The sequence below is a fragment of the Apiospora hydei genome, assembly GCF_038363865.1.
Source record: "Apiospora hydei strain CBS 114990 chromosome Unknown utg000009l_segment0_segment0, whole genome shotgun sequence".
NCBI classification, from domain to species: Eukaryota; Fungi; Ascomycota; class Sordariomycetes; order Amphisphaeriales; family Apiosporaceae; genus Apiospora; species Apiospora hydei.
Window position 1 is genome coordinate 6,331,302 of NW_027117368.1, and position 22,792 is coordinate 6,354,093.

At 53.5% G+C, this 22,792-nt stretch overlaps 8 protein-coding genes across 8 annotated transcripts; 5 read left to right on the forward strand and 3 right to left on the reverse strand.

Annotated features, from left to right (window-relative positions):
• Positions 1-226: 226 nt before the first annotated feature.
• PG997_013809 (uncharacterized protein) lies at positions 227-1,560 on the forward strand (the record flags this gene model as incomplete). Its single annotated transcript, XM_066818123.1, is given in 2 exon segments — positions 227-1,328; positions 1,340-1,560. 2 exon segments carry the CDS (start codon positions 227-229, stop codon positions 1,558-1,560), a joined length of 1,323 nt encoding a protein of 440 aa, XP_066663815.1.
• A 2,136-nt stretch (positions 1,561-3,696) lies between these two features.
• On the forward strand, positions 3,697-4,434 carry PG997_013810 (uncharacterized protein; the record flags this gene model as incomplete). Its single annotated transcript, XM_066818124.1, has 2 exons — positions 3,697-4,008; positions 4,087-4,434. The coding sequence occupies 2 exons, from the start codon at positions 3,697-3,699 to the stop codon at positions 4,432-4,434; spliced, it is 660 nt and encodes a 219-aa protein (XP_066663816.1).
• Positions 4,435-5,438: 1,004 nt separating this feature from the next.
• Positions 5,439-5,987, reverse strand: PG997_013811 (40S ribosomal protein uS14). The gene is made up of 3 exons (XM_066818125.1): positions 5,860-5,987; positions 5,635-5,734; positions 5,439-5,536 (listed from the first exon to the last, which is right to left on the reverse strand). Exons 1-3 carry the CDS (start codon positions 5,919-5,921, stop codon positions 5,528-5,530), a joined length of 171 nt encoding a protein of 56 aa, XP_066663817.1. The 5' UTR covers positions 5,922-5,987; the 3' UTR covers positions 5,439-5,527.
• Positions 5,988-6,596: 609 nt separating this feature from the next.
• PG997_013812 (Protein disulfide-isomerase erp38) lies at positions 6,597-7,774 on the forward strand (the record flags this gene model as incomplete). The annotated part of the gene is made up of 2 exons (XM_066818126.1): positions 6,597-7,107; positions 7,167-7,774. 2 exons carry the CDS (start codon positions 6,597-6,599, stop codon positions 7,772-7,774), a joined length of 1,119 nt encoding a protein of 372 aa, XP_066663818.1.
• Positions 7,775-8,024: 250 nt separating this feature from the next.
• On the reverse strand, positions 8,025-8,302 carry PG997_013813 (uncharacterized protein; the record flags this gene model as incomplete). The annotated part of the gene is made up of 2 exons (XM_066818127.1): positions 8,025-8,113; positions 8,182-8,302. Coding segments are annotated over 2 exons (210 nt in total), but the record flags the coding sequence as incomplete, so codon positions are not given.
• Positions 8,303-9,029: 727 nt separating this feature from the next.
• Positions 9,030-11,649, forward strand: PG997_013814 (uncharacterized protein; the record flags this gene model as incomplete). Its single annotated transcript, XM_066818128.1, has 2 exons — positions 9,030-10,513; positions 10,572-11,649. 2 exons carry the CDS (start codon positions 9,030-9,032, stop codon positions 11,647-11,649), a joined length of 2,562 nt encoding a protein of 853 aa, XP_066663820.1.
• A 2,687-nt stretch (positions 11,650-14,336) lies between these two features.
• Positions 14,337-15,997, reverse strand: PG997_013815 (6-phosphogluconate dehydrogenase; the record flags this gene model as incomplete). The annotated part of the gene is made up of 3 exons (XM_066818129.1): positions 14,337-15,742; positions 15,822-15,909; positions 15,962-15,997. The coding sequence occupies 3 exons, from the start codon at positions 15,995-15,997 to the stop codon at positions 14,337-14,339; spliced, it is 1,530 nt and encodes a 509-aa protein (XP_066663821.1).
• Positions 15,998-19,077: 3,080 nt separating this feature from the next.
• PG997_013816 (uncharacterized protein) lies at positions 19,078-20,205 on the forward strand (the record flags this gene model as incomplete). The annotated part of the gene is made up of 1 exon (XM_066818130.1): positions 19,078-20,205. The coding sequence occupies one exon, from the start codon at positions 19,078-19,080 to the stop codon at positions 20,203-20,205; it is 1,128 nt and encodes a 375-aa protein (XP_066663822.1).
• Between the last annotated feature and the right edge of the window lie 2,587 nt (positions 20,206-22,792).

The following is a 22,792-nucleotide window of genomic DNA, read 5'->3' on the forward strand; positions in this document are numbered from 1 at the left end:
TGATTGGCCCTCGCCCGGGATTGCGCTACGAAAATATTTCTTAGCTACAGGCGAGCTTCACGGCAATCTCTAGGAGCGGCGTAGGAAAGCAGCTATTCTGTCTCTTTTCCATTTCCCCATTCCCAACGACCTTTGACCCCATTCACCACCCACTCCCTCCGTCTTTTCCAGCCGTCCATCTCAATCCTCTTGGTCTCGGGTGCCATTGGTCCTGCCGTCTTTCAATATGTCGGCCGCTTTCCGAACCCTCGCGCCCTTCCTGCGCGCATCCCGTCTTTCTCTCAGAACCGGCAGCACTGCCAACCCTCTGCAGTCCATAAAGTCCCAGAATGTCTCGGCCGCCCTCAACATCTACCGCTCCTACGCCGTCTACGAGCGAACCAAGCCTCACGTAAACATTGGTACCATTGGTCACGTCGATCATGGAAAGACTACCCTCTCCGCCGCCATCACCAAGCGACAGGCCGAGAAGGGCATGGCCAGCTTCCTCGAGTATGGCTCCATTGACAAGGCTCCCGAGGAGCGAAAGCGTGGTATCACCATCTCTACTGCCCACATCGAGTACTCCACCGACAACCGCCACTACTCCCACGTCGACTGCCCTGGTCACGCCGATTACATCAAGAACATGATTACTGGTGCCGCCAACATGGACGGTGCCATCATTGTCGTTGCCGCTTCCGATGGACAGATGCCCCAGACCCGAGAGCACTTGCTGCTCGCCCGCCAGGTCGGTGTCCAGAAGATCGTCGTCTTCGTCAACAAGGTCGATGCCATTGACGACCCCGAGATGTTGGAGCTCGTCGAGATGGAGATGCGTGAGCTGCTGAGCCACTACGGCTTCGAGGGTGACGAGACCCCCGTCATCATGGGTTCCGCCCTGATGGCCATGGAGGGCAAGCGCCCCGAGATTGGTGTGGAAAAGATCGATGAGCTTCTCGAGGCCGTCGACTCGTGGATCCCCACGCCCGAGCGTGATATGGACAAGCCTTTCTTGATGTCTGTCGAGGATGTCTTCTCCATTGCTGGTCGTGGAACCGTCGCCTCGGGCCGTGTCGAGCGTGGTCTCCTGAAGAAGGACTCCGAAGTCGAGCTTGTCGGCAAGGGTGGTGAGATCATCAAGACCAAGGTTACCGATATCGAGACCTTCAAGAAGTCCTGCGACGAGTCCCGCGCTGGTGACAACTCCGGTCTTCTCCTCCGTGGTATCCGCCGCGAGGATGTTCGCCGTGGTATGGTCATTGTCAAGCCCGGCACCGTCAAGGCCCACACCAAGTTCATGATCTCCCTCTACGTTCTGACCAAGGACGAGGGTGGCCGCCACACTGGTTTCCACGAGAACTACCGCCCCAGATGTTCCTGCGTACCGCCGATGAGTCCTGCGCTCTCTTCCTCCCCGACGACTGCGAGGACAAGAGCCGCATGATCATGCCCGGTGACAACGTCGAGATGGTTGCCCACCTGCACAACCCCATTGCCATTGAGGCTGGTCAGCGTGTCAACGTCCGTGAGGGTGGCCGCACCGTCGCCACTGGTATCATTACCCGCATTATCCAGTAAATCACAAAAGATCTACTGGTGTCACGAATTTACCTATACCTAATCTGTACGAGGGATGAAGCGAGCGAACTCGAGTGGGCTTGCTATGACGGCGGGCATGGGGGCAAGGAGTTTATTGAGATGACGTGTATATGGACATGACATGTATAGATGTACAACACCCACCGCTGATTTTGAGATGAAACTCTCGTGTACATTTTTGGCTTCAAGAAGCTTAGACATCATGTCATCTCCCCTCTGTTCTTGTCTACGACTTTTCTCTTGTACTTGTTAGTCTGCAATGAGGAAAGCCTGACAAGGAACCATACAACAAAAATGAAACAAATCCCAATAAATCCAAACCACAACATGTGTCTCTCGTGTCCTGGAAGGTGCAACAATGTTGGCTGACATCGGCAGGCCTAGCCGCGGTCTATTCATTCCATCATGCTTTTGTGAACGTTGATAGGTGGTACTCTGTGCGCAGCCAGTCTCGGCAACGGTCTTGGGCGAGGGATAGGGTACGCCAATCTCGCGTGTGTTACACCCAGCAACGTTACGTCTTTACCGAATGATTGAATCATCATAGCCACTATACCCAAGACGCGGTGACAGTCGAATGTCCGCAAGTGTTCTCTTTTGTATACGTAGGCTGTCAGTTATTCGACATGTCCTCCCTTGCCCCTTTTCCCCTTTGGATCATCCGGGGAGCAGTATGGGCTGCAATGTCTTTTTCTTCACTATTACGACCCTGATGCTACCAAGTCACATTCCTCTTTCTTCTTTGTCGTTAGTCGAGGGCTTCCCTGTTCGGTAGAAGAGGAAGTGAAGCGACGACGAATCCCTTAGGGCCTCGACATCTTACACAGCAGCTGTGCTCACTCGGCCCATGGCGCCCCTACAGACAAGAAATCAAATCGAGGATGCCGATTGGGCGGGTTTGACACCTTCGGTAGCCTCTGAGACCCTCGTACCTAGGCGCGAGTTGATCGATTATGGGAAGCTGTCGGGGTTTACGTCAATATGTGAGGAGTAAGTATCCGAACTCCCAGTATAAAAGCAACTATGTCTCTTGTTCAAATAGTCTGCCCCTTTCCTTTCGACCATCGTGGACTATCATCCCCCCTCGAGATTAGATGAAGTCCATTCCGTGGAGCTTCCATTCCCCCAAGAAATAGAAGAAGAAATTGCCATCGGCTGATAACTTGGAAACCAGATATAAGGCGTTAGGCGAAGACTTCTGCGCCTGGTCAGACCGTCCGAATCAGCTGCAAGTCGGAGGGTCGCCCATAGCTATCGACGCCGAGTTTCTCGAGCCGTTGTGTCCGGAGTGGCGGCCAGTACACACCCTGCTCGTGCTTGCGGTCATGCTCTGCTTCCTTCTGGGGGTTGTGCAGTCCTCTTCTTTGCCGTTGGGGAAACATGCATTGAAAGGATGTCGAGGCTGCTGTCGGAGAAGAAAGCCCCGGGTTGCTACGTTCTTGGATAACAAGGCGAAAGAAGGCTTTCAGGGGTTGACAGCAAGATTGGGAGGAATGACACCAGGCACGGGGCAGTTCACAGGGCCTTGAGATAATGAAGGCTGGGCTCAGTTCTTTCTTACGTATACGCCCTTGAGAGAGATGGGTTATGACTGGATGTGTTTTTGGCGGCATGCTCATCCAGATATATCAGCTTGATCTTGTTGGCTATTTGTCGATCAATGCCATGAAGTCATCGCTGAAAGCAGTTTCAACGAAGAGTTCCCAAGGACGGCAATGAATCAAGTATTTCTAATCACTGCTTACACTCTACCTACCATCTTGTTCGAGCCCGTTAGTGTATTACTACATGTACTTACCTACGCATTACAGGTGCGAATAGAGTTAGGGCAAACACAGGTTTAGGGAAGGAACCATGCATTTTGTTGTACTTGAGGAGATGAAGAGATGACAAAACTGCCTCAAGCCAACAACAAACCCGACAAGTACTCAGGTAACACCTGAACTTTGTACTGAATATTTAGCTCTACCCAAACCCCCAGTAACTCGAGCTTATATTCGAATTACTCGCGGGCGGGATCGGTATCTCGAAATTAGAACACCATCCTAAACGTCGTCGTCTTCTGCTCCTTATTGTTCTCCCACAACCATCAGAAACACTTGATCGCTTGCCAGCATGGGCTTCCGCGCCGAATACAAGTGCGGTACATGCCCGGAATCTTTTAATAACTATTGGGACCGGGACAACCATGTCGAGTCAACCGAGCATGAGCGGCCCGAATTCGAGTGCGATACATGCTCCCGCACCTTCGAGATCGAGTTGGCACGAGTCAACCACATGATCGATTTTGACCACTTCAGGTTCGACTGCGATTGGTGTGGGATGACCTGGCCAACTGAAACAATGGTGATCGAGCACCAACACGAGGATCACTACTGGTGTGCGGAGTGCAACACCGAGTTCATGAACCACGAAAAGTTGATGCAGGTCAGTCACCAGCGACCCTCTCTCCCCAACTGATATCCAGGATGACGATTTGACATGAAACAAAATCCACCAATATAGCATCTTAACTCCCCAATACACCAGGGCCAGGACGTCAAGTGTCCATTCTGCAAGAGCCCCTGGGCCACGGCCGGGGATATGACCCACCACCTCGAGACCGGGTCCTGCCTGGTGGCTGACAGGGTGAACCGCGACACGATGTACAAGCACATGTGCCGCAAGGATACAGACGGTATCCTCACCAAGAAACTGATCGAATACGATGGGTCAAACGAGTCCGAGGCCAACGAACAGTCGAATAAGCCTCCTGACTACACATACGAGGCCACCGGGGGTCTTATAACCCTCATCAACACAGATACGAGTGTCCTCTCTGTAATCGGCTCTTCTACTCGCTGGACTTGCTGAATAATCACCTACACTCTTCAACCCGTAAGTGCTTGCCCGCCTTCTTCTTGCTGCTGTACGTTGTTAGCCGGGGAACAAATAGCTGCAGTATAGGCGCGAATAGATATTTGACTAATTCCATGGACGTCGGCTACAGATCATCAAGCCCTATATCATTGTCCAAACCTCGGCGGTTGCGGGGAGGAGTACATGTCGCTCGCGGACTTCATCGACCATCTCGAGAGCGGACCATGTAGCTTCGCCCGCGTCGAGAACGTGCAACGTGTAATCCTGAGCATTACGGATGAAAAAGGCTGATTACGTCTTAAAGCTTATATGTGTGTTTTCGTCAAGGGGATAGTGTATTATATTTTCATGGCATATGTACATTAAGAGGCGTGGTAGCTGCTCCCGTTCACTCAAATATAGGTAGTTAGGGGTCGATACTGCGGAACTGAGCCGGGTTTGGAAGAATGAAATGGGGCTTAGACGCTTCGGAAATAGTAGAAGAGCGGGAGATACGTACTGTCAATCAGCTCCTACCCAGCATTAGGACGGCATTATAAGGGGGCTGCCACACAATCCCAAGCATGCACTTTTAAACACATGGGTGGTAACTCGGAAGTCGAATGCGGAGTTCAGTCACCACACAGATCAGACCATGGCCAGTATCACAATTGTGACGAGAGTCAAGACTTTTGGGGTTAACATCCTCATCAATCTCCCAAGGAGGAACGATAACGAAGCCTCAGCAAGATGCCTCCTGCCATGGCCGACACTTAGTCTTTCACATGTGCCATTCCCACCAAGCGCGGCTCGAGACTCGAGAAAAAATCATATGATGGTAGGTTGTCATCAAAAATCCATATGCATTGTCGTGGTGTACTAGCTTTGACTCTAACGCAGTCTGGCTATTCCTTTCCACGAAGCCCAACCCCCTCCAGTGTGTGAGGTGAATGCAGCAGGGGAAACCGTAGAGCCCTTTTTATTCCCCTTGCGAGATCAAAAACCGACCAACTCCATATCCGCGAACGTTGTTCGTATCGTAGATGACTAGATGCAAGAGATATGATGGAATGGGACGAGTAAAGACATGTTGGTCTTCGTTGGTTGTTTAACGGTGCTGTCCAGGATGTTAGTATTCCGACATGTTCTTTCCTCGTACGCCACCGGTGGACAATGCGCGCTGGTGTCTCGCGGCTCGGGTGGATTAATTCGTACCTTGACGAAGCCAATGTCGGCAGCCTTCTCACGGAAGCACTGACGGCAGATGTTGAGGCCGTACTTGCGGATCAGACCAGCCTTGTGGGTGCAGACACGGCTATAGTGAAGAAAGGCATGTTAGTATAGGTTCCGTTATGACCATGAATCCATTCCCTCGTCGTCCAATCCGTTCTCGAATTTTTGACATAAATCACCCTCCTCCTCGACTAGCAGGAAACGTACCAGGCACGGGCGCCCTTGCCGTAGGTGCGGGGACGAGAGTTCCAGACGGTTTCGTGAGACATGATGGCGGTTTGTTGATGATGCAGCTGGTCACGTAGACTGAGCTTGCTCTGGGCGGATTGGTACGGTTGCGGGTTGGCGAGGTGTCTGGCGTTGGGCGGCGGTCGTCGATTGTAGATCGGAGTGGAAAGTCGAAATGTTCGCGCAAATGGCCTTTTTTGCAAAATTGGGTTGTGGGAAGCCACCAAGCCAAGTGTCTGGGTCAGTGCTTCTGCGGGAAGGGGGCTGATTGCAGGTGGTGGGGCTTGGCCAGCTTGTGGCTAGAGTCGGGATGGCAGATACCTTCCTATGGCGGTGCAATATTCCAATCCAACGGGCCTTATCTTATCAGTGGCATCCATCCCCAACCCCCCGGTCTCGTTTGGTTGAATGGACTTGCTTGATTGCGAGCATTCAATTGGAGCAACGCCACCTTGAGAGCGTTACTACGGGCCGGTCGTCATCCATTGAGAGCTTTGGAGCTTGGGCCCGGCAAGTTGACAGCTTGCCTCCGGAGGGTCTGCCATCATTCCAGGTCATTTCTCAGCATTTGTAACAGAGCCGGCTCTTTTCTATATATCTCCTGACAGAACCCCGCGCCTTATGAGACGTGGTTTTTCTTCATCTTGATCGCGATTTCCTAGACCGATTTCTTTTTACACATCAATTCATAGGCCTTTTGTGACTCTTCCATCAAAATGGTCCTCCTCAAGAGCCTTGTGCTCTCTGGCCTCGCTGCCGCCGTGGCAGCCAAGTCCGCTGTCCTTGACCTCATTCCCGACAACTTCGACAAGGTCGTGCTGAAGTCGGGCAAGCCCACACTGGTCGAGTTCTTCGCCCCGTGGTGCGGCCACTGCAAGAACCTCGCTCCCGTCTACGAAGAGCTGGCTGGTGTCTTTGCCGCCTCCAAGGATGTTCAGATCGCCAAGGTCGACGCCGATGCCGAGAAGTCCCTTGGCAAGCGATTTGGTGTCCAGGGTTTCCCGACTCTCAAGTTCTTCGATGGAAAGAGCGACAAGCCCGAGGACTACAATGGCGGACGTGATCTGGACAGCTTGACCAAGTTCATCACCGACAAGACTGGCGTCAAGGCCAAGAGAAAGTTGGAGATGCCCAGCCAGGTCCACATGTTGACGGATGCCACTTTCAAGGAGACCGTTGGCAGCGACAAGAACGTCCTTGTTGCCTTCACTGCCCCCTGGTGCGGTCGTACGTGCAACCCTATTTCCTGCTTCCCTTGCTGGCATGTATGCTAACTGTGTTGATAGACTGCAAGAGCTTGGCTCCCACCTGGGAGACACTTGCTGAGGACTTCATCCTCGAGACCAACGTTGTTGTTGCCAAGGTTGATGCCGAGGCTGAGAACAGCAAGGCTACCGCTTCCGAGTATGGTGTTACCTCGTACCCGACTATCAAGTACTTCCCCGCCGGCTCCAAGGATGGCGAGGCCTACAACGGTGGCCGAACCGAGGCCGATCTCGTCGCTTTCCTCAACGAGAAGACCGGCACCCACCGTGTCGTTGGCGGCGGCCTTGATGCCACTGCTGGTACCATCGGTCTCATGAACGAAATCGCCATGAAGTTCGCCGCTGGCGGTGCTGCGCTGGCCGACGCGACCGAGGAGGCCAAGAAGGCCGCCGCTGGCCTCTCCAAGGATGCTCAGTACAAGTACGCCGAGTACTACGTCCGCGTCTTTGACAAGCTGTCCAAGAGCGACACCTATGTCGCCAAGGAGCTTGCCCGCCTGGATGGTATCCTCAAGAAGGGAGGTCTCGCCCCCGCTAAGGCGGATGAGCTCCAGAGCAAGACCAACGTCCTGCGCCAGTTCCTCAAGGATGTGGCCGAGAAGGTCACTGGTGAGAAGGACGAGTTGTAAACAAGGGTTGAAAAACTTCTGAAGTGATCAGACCCTTCTGACGATACGATGATGACGAGAAATGCATTAGGCATAATGCCTATTCTTGACACATAGCCAACACAATAAAATCATATATATATCGCATTCTAACCGCACACAAAACAACCGTCCGTGATCTAAACTCCTCAACGCCCCAATGGTTGCCCGCCTTCTTGTAGTGTATACCCTTATTTCAGGTCCGTCCGTTGTATTGGGTGTAGTGTGTGGTTCACGGTTTTGATGACGAGGCCGAATCGCTGGCTTGGTTGGCTTTTAAAGCGGATTCGAGGTTATCTAATCGTCGCGACATTTCGTCCACTATAATGACACGCATCAGAATCCATAATTGCAGCGTTCGTCTGGTTGGGCAGGTGGGGAGCGCCTACTCTTTGCGAATATCTCGCTGGAGACACCGGCGAACTTGTTGGAGAGGGAATTGAGCAGCTCCTCGACTACTACAGTCAATTCATCGGAAGGCTGTACAGTCGCATTCGTAAGTATATGACTCCTAAACTGCGTAGTTGTGCAAGTCGTGACGTACGGTTCCCTCTTTGTTGGGGCTGCTTGCGGCGCTCGTGTTGTTGGTCTCTGGCTTCTTGTTGGACGACATCTTTGCGCAATCGCACGGCGGGAGATCTTGGACGGATTAAACGAGTGTAGGGGTTTGTTCTTCGTCTTCAGTTGTACAATGTTTGCTTGCTTCGTAGGCGGTCGCGTGTCGTTGTCGTGGGTGGTTTGCTGAGGTGTCGGGGCACCATTGATTGGAGGAGTGTACGATTGATTGAACAACCAAGACGCGAACGGATGCTGTATCTGTAACTGAAATGCTCCGTAATGCGCCTGCTGCTTGCTCTTAAAACCCCTGTTGCGCTCAGTGTTAGCCGCTGTCGAGACCCCTGAAGATTGGGTGGGTCGGGGGCTGTTCCTAGCTCGGGCAAGTGCACCGACGAGCCGGTGACTTCACTGACTGAGCTGCAGCTAATAGGCATCATTAATAAACTTCAGTGTACACCACGCGACTCAACCACTCTATACTTATCGTTGAGGGTGCGTGCCTACATAACTAAATCTCAAGAGGTATTGGATTATTGTCTCCCAGGACGGGCTGCTGCTGCTACTACGACTACACAGATCCTATCTGACTCGGGGGTACCACCTATTATTTCTTTATTTCGAGGAGCTACGATGCCCACTATCCGGTGATCCTCCTACTTCCCCCTCCCTCCGTGTGGCCATGCCTCCTCCGCAAGACAATGCCCGCGTTGTCTTCCTCATCATCCTCCTCTTCTGGGTCGCCACGAGCCCTGACAACGGACCTGGCTTCGTCGCCGCCCCCTCCCTGACCCGCGCCCGCCTCGCGCGCCAGCGCCATGCGCACGGCGTCCTGAACTCGACGGACTGGGGCGCCTTCGCCCCCCACCTACACCTCGACGACCCGCCGCCGCCGCCGCCCGATCCCGAGAACGAAAACAGCAACATCACGATCCCCGCCGGGTACCTCAACCTGACGGGGTTCCGCAAGGAGGACGGGCTCGCGTGGGACGACCTGGGCCGGTTCAAGAGTCGCTGCGAGGACTGGAGCCGCAACGCCGTCGGCGACCCGGAGTCCCAGTCGCCCGTGTGGCAGAATGTCTCGGGCGTGGTCAAGGGGCACTGGGTCCGGCGGAACGCCTCGGTGTACCGGGAGCATGGGAGCTACAACTTGACGGCCATGACGCCGGGCATCGACTGGGTGGGCCGGCAGGCCGACTGGATCCGCAACGCTACGGGAAGCGAGGGGACGATGATGCTACGGATCGAAGACGAAGAGGATGCGGGCACCGAGCCGGAAAAGCCGCGTCATACAGGACTGCTACCGGACGAGGTGGTTGCGCGCGAGGTCTCGGCCACGGTCACGATAGATGACGATGAAGGCACGGGCGCTAGCTTTGACATGCGACTGCATGGTGTGCACTGGCCCCGGCAAGGAGCATTGCTCTTAACGACTACAAGCGAGAAGTTTGCGGGCATATTTGGCTTGCCGCATCTGACAACTCGGGAGGACTTCTACGAATCTAGCAAGTCTCTGCTGAACAGGACTTTGGACGAAGTGCTACAAAGGAAAGAAAAGCGCACGTTCGCCGACCCCACGAACCCCTGGGCTGCTAGCATCGACTCACCAGGGGAAGGCTGGACACCAGCACCGCACTGTGAGTATGTAGTCTACATACAAATTCATCCGCCAGACAAGGACATACTACTGGTCGAACCCACGCTTGCCGATCCGGAGAACGTGGCAAAGGCGATTGCGGATTTGGAATACGAGCTTCGTTTCCCCCGGGGAGCTCCCCAGCAGCGTCACCCCAAGCTTCAGATGTCCGCCGTTGTCTATTCTCCCGACTGCGCCTTCTTTATCGAGACAAGGGGTCCTCCGGAGTTCACGCCGGCAGAGGGGCTGCACCTTATCGGATGGAAGCAGGAGTTCTGGCTACATAGCGTGAGCACGTGGCTATTGGGCTTCGCTTTGGTAATCTTTTGCCAGGTACAGCTGCTCAAGATGCAGATCAAAGAAACCTCGACACCATCCACCTTGGGTCGTGTTAGTTTCTACACCGCCAGCATAATGCTGTTGGCGGACGGCATCACCTTTCTTGGGTCCTCAGCTTGGAGTTTGTCGGCATCGACCACTATGCTGCCATCATTGGTCGTCACAGTTGCTTCATTCCTAGCTATGATAGTGTCTGTCGCTTTTCTTGTTGAGATATTCAAAGTTCAAGAACCCGAATGGAGGAGGCAGGAAAGAGAGAGGCAGCGCACATCTGCCGCAAATACACCGAGACCCCCCTGAGACGCCTGTTAATACATCTACAACTACACCACCAAATGCGAATACAGCGGCTGTCTCGAATACTATTTTATCCACTGCCGCTCGGCGCGCAAACCCTAGGCCACCATCACCACCCATCATCATCCCATCCGATCAGGACATTGACGCCGAGATAGAGGAGGTCACAAATGGCACGACGGCAGCCGGGTTGCCTACTCCTGCAACCGCCGCTAACCCAACTCCCGCACCGCCAGCAGGTCCGACAGTGAGCACCATTTTTGGCCGGTTCATCCTGATTGGTATCAGCATTCTATTCCTGTCACTTGCTGCGATCACCTGGCGGCCGCATATCCGCACAACCTACTTCAACCTCCTCGCCTTCACCTACCTGTCCCTCTGGGTGCCCCAGATCTACCGCAACATCTACCGCAACTGCCGGCGCGCCTTCTCGTGGCGCTTCGTCGTGGGCCAGAGCGTGCTGCGGCTGCTGCCCATCTCCTACTTCTACACGGCCCAGGACAACTTCGCATTCGCAGAGCCCGACTGGACCGCGTTTACCGTTCTCGCCGGCTGGCTCTGGATCCAGATTTGGGTTCTCGTGGCGCAGAACGTGTTGGGTCCCCGTTTCGGGCTGCCCAAGAACTGGATGCCCGAGGCCTGGGAGTACCACCCCATCCTGCGCGAGGACAACGTCGAGAGCGGCGGCTTGCCCATTGGGCTCGTTTCGGTGTCGGCGCCCGGGAGTCCCTCGCTGGAGCGGAGGAAGAGCAATAGCGGAGATGGAAGCAGCGGCAGCGGCGCGGGCGGGAAGCATACGACGAAGATACATGTCATTGACTGCGCCATCTGTCGCGAGGTCCTCGAGGTCCCCGTCGTCAAGGCGGGCGAGGCAGATCCTGCCGCTGTTGGAGGCGTGGCGGGCGTCTTCGCCAGGAGGGTCTACATGGTGACGCCGTGCCGGCACATCTTCCACTCGGAATGTCTCGAGGGCTGGATGCGGTTCCGGCTGCAGTGTCCCATCTGTCGCGAGGAGCTGCCACCGTTGTAGATAGATATGAAAACTTGGGGATAGATGGATGGCCCTCGTTTATATAAATAACGTTATGACTTTACTTAGCTAGCGAAAATGAAATTTGAAATGAATCGTACACAATACGTGTTGGGCCTAGAAAAAGAAATTGCATGTTAGCTTGGTGATCTCAGCGGTACGCTCCTTGTAGAAACGACAAGACAGGACTTCTTGCCGTTTGAGTTTGGGCAAGTGTGTAACATGGCATTTCGCCTGGTTTCCAGCACGCTGTAGATGTCACGTTGATCATGGGAGCAGGAATTGTTGGCTTGTCTAGGCCATAAAAGTAGCATACAAATATCTAGCAGATTTTTCGTGAAATGACTTGATACGTGATGGGTCATGTGAAGGTTCCAGGCCTTGCAAGAGCAAAACGGAAATTTCTTGGACAGCAGGCACTCGCAAAATTCTACTTGCGATGGATACACCAGCAGATCTCCATCGATTGTCAGATTTTCGAGGTTTCCAGGCTCGGATGACATCGGCAGCAACAGGATTGGTATGGCAGCGAGCAGGCAGGCACGACGTCGAGCAGGACGATTGCAAGTGAATTGAGGCATCATGGAGACCAGCATGGACTTCTTCTTCGCGGCCGAGGGCGAACCCCAGCAAGCAATGAAAAAGATAAAAAGAAAACGCCTGTCAGACGTCCACCACCACCCACCCCGGCCGCACGCCCGAAGGCAGACCGCAGCAAATCGGGGTTGAGATCATCAAATACTCTCTATACAGCCGCTTCGTGAGAAGACGACCGCCATCCTTGCGGACAGTGCGAAAGTGGGAGCAGTCGTAAACGACCACCTTTTGAGAAAAAGGCTTCACTCTTGAGTGGCAGGGATTGGTCTCATCAACCAGGGTCGGATCTGTAGCTGTTTTGGAGAAAACAGAGATTGGGACAAAAACTATAGAAATGATTCTTTAGAGTATTGTCGACATGAAGAGAAAAAGAGAAAAGAAAATCGAAAGGAAGGGAGAGAGGGAAGCCTTTTATAGAGTGGGAGATGGCCTGGGTGGGGCCCAGAGGTGCTGGGAATCAGCCAATCCCATTCATTCAATTTTTTGGTGGGGATGTTGGCCCTCAAGGTGCCCAAACTTCAAAGCTGCCTGAGCAAAATTGAATTTTTACTGCAGGTACCCGCTATCAAGCAAAAGCTCAGGCAAGTAGGAACCAGGGTTAGGCACTTGCTTGACACGGCACTTGCCTTACTTTCACCTCATCTTTACGTGGCGCTTCACGTTGTTCCTGGAATATCTCAAGATTGATTTGGTAGTTGTGACTGATCTGGCTGATTCTACGTAACGTACTTGCCACTTGATGTGTGAACCTACAGCGCTTTTCTGCCTCCAAAGCTGCAAACGAACCAGCCAAACCTGACATCTGTGTCTCTCTCTGCCTTCCTCGTCCTCCTGGACGTTCACTAACACAGGAAGCATGTTCTCAAATCAGCTCCAAGCTACCATCCAATAGTGCTCACATCAGGTGCAAAATCTTCTCGCCTGCTCCATAACTGTGGCAGGCTCAACCCAGTAGCCATGCGTTGGGTTCTGGTGCAATAACGTAATGGAACCTACCTATTATTCTACGTCGGCACTTCCGTGTTGGCTGACAAGTGGTCCATCCAGAAGATCCATTGGAGGGCTTCTTGAATATCATGAGGCCGTCTGTACATTGGTGGGCAAGATTCTTGTCGACTTGGCCTCGAATCTGATTTTGAACAACACAGCAATAGCAAACGTAATATCTCTGGACACAGCTATGAAGTGGCATGGCGTTGTTTCGCAGAGGTAGCATCGTCAGCCTTCTTTGCTGTCTGGAGACAACAACGATTTCGTATTACCTGAAACTCACATATGGCACATCATCAATGTAGTATTATCAAAATTGATGAGGTCCTCAACCTCTCCAGCTTCATCCTCTTCAGGTGACCTGGCGGGTTGGCTGGCCCCTCTTCGGCTCGGCTGTACGTAGTATCAACTTCACCGCATATGCTTCCTTTCGGCATATCGACTCATCCAAGGGCACCGAGAGTCCGCATCCGCATCCGCATCCGCATCCGCATCCGCATCTTCCAAGGGTAGGTGCGATCAAACAAAGTGGCCGCAAGTAGCCACCGGGAATAAGACCCAGCCGAAGGCACTGTGGAGAAGCCGGAGATGGTTGCGGGCCGATGTACGGGTGCAGTGCAGCCGCCACAGTTTCGTTTGCCATCCACGTTAGAGTCAATGGTGGGTTTCCGAGATGAGAGGTTTCGTGTGCTGCGTTCGATCAACGTGGCGGCGAGACCAGTCGTCGTGAATCAATGCGTGCCATGGATGCTCATCCAACAAAATCAACAACACTTCTAGCCTCCACCCGCCGATATCATCACCAACTGTCACGAGTAGACTCCATTCCAGTGCTACCCACATCAACAGATATCGAATTTGCAAGAATATCTTCGTGCTGAATGGTTGGTAAAAGAAATGAGAATGGTATCACAGACTATCTCACTGAGGAGTGATGTATTTCCATGTTTAGTTCACGGCAACCAATGGATTAATATAGTAGACAGATTATTTCAGTAGCCCATGTACTAGGTATAAGTTACGCCATACACCATGATGGATATAAAAAGACAAAAACGTGCCCCCAAAATATTATACTGGTTCCGTATCCCGTTGCTGATTTATTTCCTGTCCGACGACCCCTTCGCCGGCTTCCACTCGTGGTGGTGCTGGCCCTTGGTCGGGCCGCCCACGGGGTCGTCCTGGCGGTCGTACATGTGCTGGCCGAAGTAGTCGAGCTGCGCCTCCATGAACTGCGTGGGCAGCGCGGTCGAGGTCTCGTACTTGTAGTACTCGAGGCACTGGCTCATGCTGGGCGCGAAGCCGTCGGCCTCGAGCGTCTTGAGCACGACGCTCTTGAGCGCCGGGTAGTGCTGCGTCAGCTCGCGCGCGACCTCGGGGTTGCCAATGACGTCGTCGACGTCGTGGTCGGGGCGCGCGTACGCCCGGTCCAGCACGATGTCGGTGATGTGCTCGGCCCGGATGATGCAGCCGCCGCGCCAGAGCTGCAGGATGTTGCGGTAGTCGAGGCCCCAGCCTTGCTTCCTGTCCTTGGCCCGGATCAGGTCCAGCCCCTGCGCGAAGCACGTCAGGAAGCAGAAGTACGTCGCCATGTGCAGCTGCTCGAGGAACTTCGGCTTCGACTCGACCGACAGCTTCTTCGGCTCGATGCCGCCGCCCGCCGACTTCTTGTTCTTCTGCCGCCGGCCCAGGTCCGCGGACGCGCAGCGGAAGAGGTAGGCCGCCATGATGGAGGATGCGGGCACGTGCAGCGAGACGGCCTGCTCGCACGTCCAGGTGCCTGTGCCTTCCTCCTCGTCCACGTCCTGGACGACCTTGTCGCGCACCGAGTCGAGCACGTACTTGCCGTCCTTGCCCTTGGCGCTCTGGACGTCGACGCCGATGGCGACAAGGAAGCAGCCCGAGAGCGGGCCCTCCTTGTTCCACGCCTTGAAGACGTCGCGGATCTCGTCGTTGTTCATGCCCAGACCGCGCGACATCATTAGCCACGCCTCGGCCAGCACTGACATCATGCCCTGCTCGATGCCGTTGTGGACCATCTTGACGTAGTGGCCGCTGCCGCCGGGGCCGACGGGCGCGACGCACGGGCGTCCCTGCCGGTCCTTGGCCGCCACCTTCTTGAAGAAGGGCATCATCTGCTTAAGCGCCTCGGGCTTGCCGCCGGGGGACATCGAGGGCCCCGCGCGGGCGGCCTGGTAGCCGCCCGAGACGCCGCAGCCGATGTAGTGGATGCCCTTGGGCTGGAGGTCCTTCTGTCGCCGCTCCGTGTTGATCCAGTGCTCGTTGCCGCAGTCGACGATGATGTCGCCCTTGTTGAGGTAGGGCTTCAGTCCCTCGACGCACTTGTCCGCGGGGCCGCCGTGCGGCGTGCTGAAGACGAAGACCTTGGGCTCGCCCTTGGTTTCTATCGCCTTGCAGACGGCCTCGTAGCTCTTCTCCGGCACCACCATCCTGTCCATTTTGATGTCCTTGGCTTGCTTTGCCAACGCCTTCATGTTCTCCTCGCCTGGGTGTATATGGTTAGCACCAACGGAGTTCCCCTTTTCTTGGTAACACGATGGCGCGGTTGCTAGGAAGGGACTTACTCGGGTCGAAGAAATGCACCTCGGCGCCATGTTCGGCGTACAATAGCGACATCATCGCGCCCATGCTCCCTACTCCAAACATCCCCAACTGTTATAACGGTAAGCATGGTTCATACAAGGCCGATGAGATCGGTGCTTACCTTCTTCACGTCCAACCCTGAGGCGTTACCTGCCATGATGATAGTTTTACTGCGGTGTCTTGGTGTATAATTATTAGATGAAGTCTTGTACGAAACAACTAGTTCTTGAGTGTGAGGGGATGGCGTAGAACTGTGTATCAATTAAAACGTCAATAAAATAAACTAATATCTATGGAAAACGATCAAGAAATCGCAGAGTCGAGCTTTATATCGATATCGAAATCATCATACCTACTTATTTGCCGGTTTCTTAGGTTTGCTGTTACGTAGGATTGCTGGCAGTGGGCGGGAGTGACGGAGCAGTCTAGACTCTTGACGTCAGGAGGGTCCTCAACTAGCAGTGCACAGTTCAGATTGCCCACCCTTTTCTTATTAATCACGATGGGGGCGTTTCCCTCCAAGGAGGCTCGCTCCTGTTGAGTCGACAGGATTTACACGGAAATCGCATTGGCAAGATGGGCCCAATCCCCTACCACACAATTCGGTCCTTTCGAGTCTCGGAACAAGAAGCCGGCATTCGACATGTTACGATGCTGGAGCGGGCCCGCTTGTGTAGCGGCTGACGTTGACCATGCCCCCAGCGTTAGTCCGATTCTCACAGAAGGCTATTCCTGCAGGTAACATACAAGAACAGCTCATACTGAGGGTCTGTTGGGAAAAATTGTAGGACATGTGACCACCTGGCGGAAGACCATAGGAGAGGTATATGATGCCCAACCCCTGGTGAGAGTAGGCTCTGTCGTGTCGCAAGCATGAGGATGGCGGCCCGAGGAAAAGAGAACGACGATGTGTGCAGTTAGGAGGCATCCGGGCGATTTACTAGAAATCCCCTAGCCCACCACGATGTTACCTGCACTGATGGACGTTGAGACGTGCACGCACGGCGGCATGTGGGACGAGGAAGAGAGCCGACTTGTCGGATTAAAAAGGCCAAGACGGGCGCCGGAACGGCAACCGGGCGGCCAGTCACGGATGCGGCCATGGCAATGGGCCAGTCTGCCTCTTGGCCTTCCGGACGATGCGTGTTCAATTGCGGTCTTGTCATGTTGCCTCGTCGGTCTGCATATACCGAATCGGTTCATCCCTGTCTGTGGTGCATGTCTGTAAAAGAGGTTAGTGCGAGAGATGCGAATGCGTTCCAATTCTTACCTACATGATGTTTAAGGTCCGTACCTAGTCAGCTGCTTGAACAACACATTTTGATGTGATTGAAGCTCCAAGTGTCTGGTGCCCACCATGCTTGAACCCCAACATGCATCCATCAATACATGTTAGATGCATGCTCAATTTCGCCCTCGTCGCACGCGCCGCAGACCTCATTTCCTAGCATCCCGCTCTCACGTCAGCCTGCGCTATCTATTCCAACAAGCTTTCGTGACCGATCAGCCAAGCCCCGACGGTCGAAGGGATTCTCCAATGAGGATATACGTGGACTTCCACCGGATTATAGCTCAGGAAGCGCCGATCAAAGTGATGACCAGTGCATTGATGCAGATCGGTTAGAACCTACGCGCCTTGCCTGGAACTGGAACGGCTCTACATCACGACATCAAGCGGGACGAGGCGACCGTTTTGCCTAGTTGGGGGCATCCATTCGCGTGGAAGGCGGGCGCCATTCGCTTCCCGTGGCGCCTTCCGTCGAAAGGGCCCTTTGCGTACAAAAGCCTCATCAGCAGTCTACCTTCTGGGTAGACACACCTGAACGCCTTCTTTCCCCCAATTCAGCGCAAAGGACCAGTCATGATGTAATCGTGATTGCAGCTGCTAGCTCGTTTCTGGACGCAATCGCGGCCTGGCACGCGATGGTGGCACTCTCTTCTACAGCAAGCCACGCCACGGCCCGGCAGTTGGTCTTCCGAAAATTGCTTCGGACGGGCTTGGGCAAAAGGAAAGAAAGGGCCTTTTTGATTGGGCGGTACTTTCTTTTCTTATTTTCTTCTTTTCTTCCTTTGTTGAACTCCCATCCGACTCCATACCTCGGCTCGTCTACAAGGAGATCTCTGCGAATATCAAAAACTTCGTGTTGAGGCCCATACGATCTCTGGCTTGAATCCTAGTGGCCACAGCGCATTTACCTTTGCAGGACGGGACTGGAAGCCAAGAGATAGCTGCTCGAATCTATGAATAAATAGACGGCAGCTGCGAACGGGTGATATGACTTTCCGTGGATATGACCCGTTTCCAAGATTAATGTCGATCTTCATTCTGCCCAGCCGCTATACTGGGACATCTTTGATGATAACAATACACACGCTCTAAGGCCACATCCGATTGGACCCCGGATTCAAACCCACCCATGGCGAAGAAGCTGAGGACTCGGCCGCGAAATACTCTCAAAGCATAATAGACTCAATTTGAAAGGAACGTCATGGATACCGATGCCTCTGGTGCGTCCTACAAGTGAGACTTCAGCACCATTTCATCGGAGCTTCCAGCACGCTGCTCACCAGGTAAGCAGGGACAGCTGAGGAATGATGCGTATGCCGAACTCGTCGCCCCTGAATAGGTCCACACACATCAACAACACTGCCACGCCCTCATAACACAATAGTGTGATGATTGTGGCGGATTTAAACTTCCTTGAGCGCGGGCTGCATGTCTGGCCGTCTACGTACCGTCCCGGCCCAAGCCTGCCATCCCAGGACTTCCGCAATGTCGGCCTGTCGCGCCCATGCTAACCTGCAAAAGTATCCAATGACCTGGTTCGGTCTATGCGGCCTGGCGGCCTATCAACAGTTCCCGTCATGCACCACGGCGTTAGCCTCGAACTATGCCATCTCAGCCATCTCACTCATGGAAGCCTGCAGTTCGATTTTACATCGGTGATACTGTCGGCTCAAAGCTATGCGCCACATAGCCTTGGCTCATGGACACATGAGATCATCTGGCGACTCGATCAATCTTTGAGTATCGGTTCGCCGGCTTGGCCATTCAAATATGTTGTGGCTCGATACGCGTCGTGTCGTGCAGGCTCTGTCCACTGCGATTTGTCTCAAATATATAAGATATGTCCCTGCCGATCAAAACGGTACTGATTTCCCTGAGCACAGCCATTCTAGCCATTGAAAACGTCTCTTTTCCCCTGCTCATACTCTTTCTAGTGCAGTTCGCTGACAATGGGTGTAAAAGACTTCCTACGCGCATGTGCCCTGGCTGCCTTGGGCGCCGTCGCCCTCTCCAAGCCTGTCTACACCCACAGGAGAGCAGCTTTCTTTGAAGCGCAGAAGCTGGCTGACCCTGCCTATGGGCCCGTTCCAGGCCAGGACCCGATATTCAACACCTACTGGGGCAAGGCACCGACATGGCCTGGAAACCTGACAGATCCCGTCCTACCTACGAAGAAGGGGCCTCCCGGGGTCGACGACCAAGTCTGGCAGAACCTGTTAGCGGCCGAGTGGATCATCTTCAACTTCTACCAACAGGCTGTCGAAATGTTCAACGAGACATCGTTCATCGCGGCCGGAATGCCCAACACCACCTACCAGCGCGTCAAGGAGATTCGGAACAACGAAGCTGGTCATCTCCGTATATTCCAGAACCAGATCTCCGAGACTTCTATCAAGCCGGGAGCCTGCAAATACCATTTCCCTTACTACGATCCCGTCTCCTTTCTCGCTCTCGGCACAGTCTTGGAAATCTCCAGCATGGCTTTCCTCACTGGCCTTGTGCAGCAAGTCAAGCTCGATAAAGCGAAGGGTGCCATGCTTACCATCGCCGAGACGGAGACACGCCACGAGGTTTGGGCATTGATGGACATTTGGAAGGTGAACCCCCTGGGCGGCCCATCGGACACAGTCTTCCCCTACGCCAACGAGGTTCTCGGCAGCACCAGCAACCTCGTGGTAGCGGGCAGCTGCCCCAAGGAGAACCCTGAGTACCCCTATCCGAACCAGCGTCTGCCAGCGCTCAGCGCCAGCAAGAACACGACATCGTTCGTGCCCGGCGCGACCATCGACCTCGCTTTCTCCGACCCCAAGAACCAGCCCAAGTTTGTGCCCGGCAAGCAGTACTACGCCGTCTTCTTCCACGGCCTCAAAAACATTACCGTCCCCATCGACACCTGCGACTGGCCCAAGAAGAGCATCAATGTTACTATCCCCGCCAAATTCGAGCAGAAGGGTGTTATTGCCACGGTCATCGCCGACACGCCCGGCGCCCCTACCAAGGATACCATTGTGGCCGGACCAGGCATCATCCTCGAGCAACCCGAGCCTCTCGGTGTTAAGCTGGCTCAATTGAGCTAGACTGATTTTGTTTTCTTCACCGACTTCTATTGGACATTTTGCGGAGTTGTACATTACATATATACCCTAGGGTTCACAATCCTTAATGATTTAGAATACTTACATAAGTTATTTCAGTCTACTATGCATTTGTCTTTTGAAAGATAGAGCTTTTCTGTGATCTATGTTTACTTGATGCTTGGCTATTGGAATTCTCTCGGGACTCGGTTCTCTCCTGTCCTCAACGCTCGTGACAAAGGTGTCGTTCAACCTGTACTTGCTCGAGCCTGCAAATGTCCTAGAGCCCAAGGATCTCGATTCTGGATACACGGTTTTCCAGACTGGACCCATCCAAAATCGTGGCTGAACTGTCGATTCACGCACAATGCTCCACTGCCTCGGGTTCCTTCGCCACTTTGTCGAAGTAGCGAAGAAGTGAGACCTCGCGCGGGAAGGCTCTTCCGGAATCCAAGGTTAGCCAAGAACTATTTCTGGGTGAAAAGGAAAGGGAAGAAGAAGAAAGGAATTAAGCTTTGCGCCACGCGCCACGCGCCCCGTGGTCGTATGTTAGAACCTTTGTGTTGTTCTTCCGGCCCGTTCTACTGGGGCCGGTTCGGTAGACTATCGATGCGTGGGTGTGTTTGTTTGTTTTTGTTCTTTCTTATCTCTATATATCTTGCGTGTTTCGGTTGATTCCCTTCGTTTGAAAAGGCAATGTGATTCCTCATGCCGCTGCACCCTGTTGGGGGTCTGGATCTTCTCTCGGTAGATTATCCCAAGGGGCTCTAACGGTCGGTTTGCAACGGGTCATGCAGCGGTGATAATAAGGAACGATGGTTTTCTCTTGAGTGGGGACTGGTAATTTCGGGATGGAATATATACTTAGACAGATATATGTATGTATGCTTCTTCTGGCAGCCATCGAAGATTATTCGAATAGGGGTATTAGTACGGCGTTGAGGCAGTAACCGACTTGGGTCTATGACATTGTCCGGCTCGTTCTCACTCTCTTTCTCTCTCCCTCTTTATCTTTTTCTTCGCCACTCTCTTTGGGGGCGAGGTAGAGCCTGCCTTGAAACATTCTCGTATGATTTCCCCAGCAGACGGATATTCTTCTTCACTAGATAAGCCATGTCTTTGTAACGTCCGCACCACAAGTCCGGAGACCTTTACAGGCACAAGACCAGTCATTTCATTCCCTGGTGTAATGTACGAATCGCGAGAAATCTTTTTTTTTTTTCGGATCGACCCGGGATTTTTATGTCCAGAGCCTATTTCTCCCAATCGGCGAATGCGCCGACTCCGACAATGATAACCAGTAGTCTGCGTGACCGATGCCGGGACCGTCGATCGACCCGTTCCTTCATCCCGAAAAGGAGGTCCCTTGTACACATGCATACATACAGACCCATCGCTTCGGCTGACTCTTCGTTGGAACTCTATAATTGAGTATCAAGTCCTTTACACACTCTCTCTCGCGCGCGCCAAGGAGCCTTTCCATCAATGGCGACGGGCGATGGAGTGATTTCCCGTCGGGACAGACAAGGAACGAAAGCGATGGGGCTCATCAGGCCAAACCAATGCGCCAGACCCAGATTCGATGGCAAACTGCAGCCAGACAACTGCCGCTCTTGAGAGTAGGAAGTAGTCGTGATATGGTATCCATCTACATACGGTGGAGGCCATGCACTAACTGGATCTGATCATCGGCGCCCATGTTACTGAGCTCCGTAAGATCACTCCTCCTTCGAAGACGTGTTTCTTGATATCCCGGTGCCCTCCTCTTTAGCTGTCCGCCGGGAGCCATGTGAGTAGGTTGCATAGGGGGTTCCTAGTGAGGCCATATCGCCCGTTGGAGTGACACTACGCCTGATTGCCCTCTTTACCTGGAAAGGGCCAGTGGATAGGGGGTGATGCTGGTACACATCAAGCTAGCCACGATGATGGAGGAGGATGGAGAAACCGGCTACCAACTCGTAATGGAAGGCTGGACATGGTGGTAGGCGTTGATGATGGGTGAGCGATAGGTCGTAAGGATGGGCTTCTAAGGGTACATACGCAGAATGTCGACTACCTAGCAGCCGAGTGATCGAAAAGCGAGGTAAAGGCGAATCCCCCTTTATGTCCGCCTAAACCCAAGTGCCTTATCTGGCTGCCTGTTTTGCGCACCTAAGGTAGCAGGTGAGTTAGTAGGCCACAACACCTGATGCCGGGGGGTTTTGTTCAACGAGAGAACAAGGTAGGACAGGCCATTCAGGTATGGCCCATGTGATTGAGTGGCATGTAAGAGGACGGGCACCCGTATCCCATACCATATAGCCAGGTCTTTAGGTATGGATAGCTTGCTGGCGAACTGAAGTCCTCATCATGTGTATCTCTTCGCGTCCAGGCTAGGGAGACGTAAAGCTTGTGTTGTCACACTCAGCCCCTATCAATCGCTTCTCTCGATATCTATGATATCTATAAATACTTTAATGTTCGTCCATATCTTTCCTAATTGGGGTTCCTTATCATCCTTCCATAACTGCTGTCGGTAATGGAAGATGGGGTCTTTACACACTTGCGAATGCGACTACCCGTGTGAGATATTGAACCAATCAACGAGGGA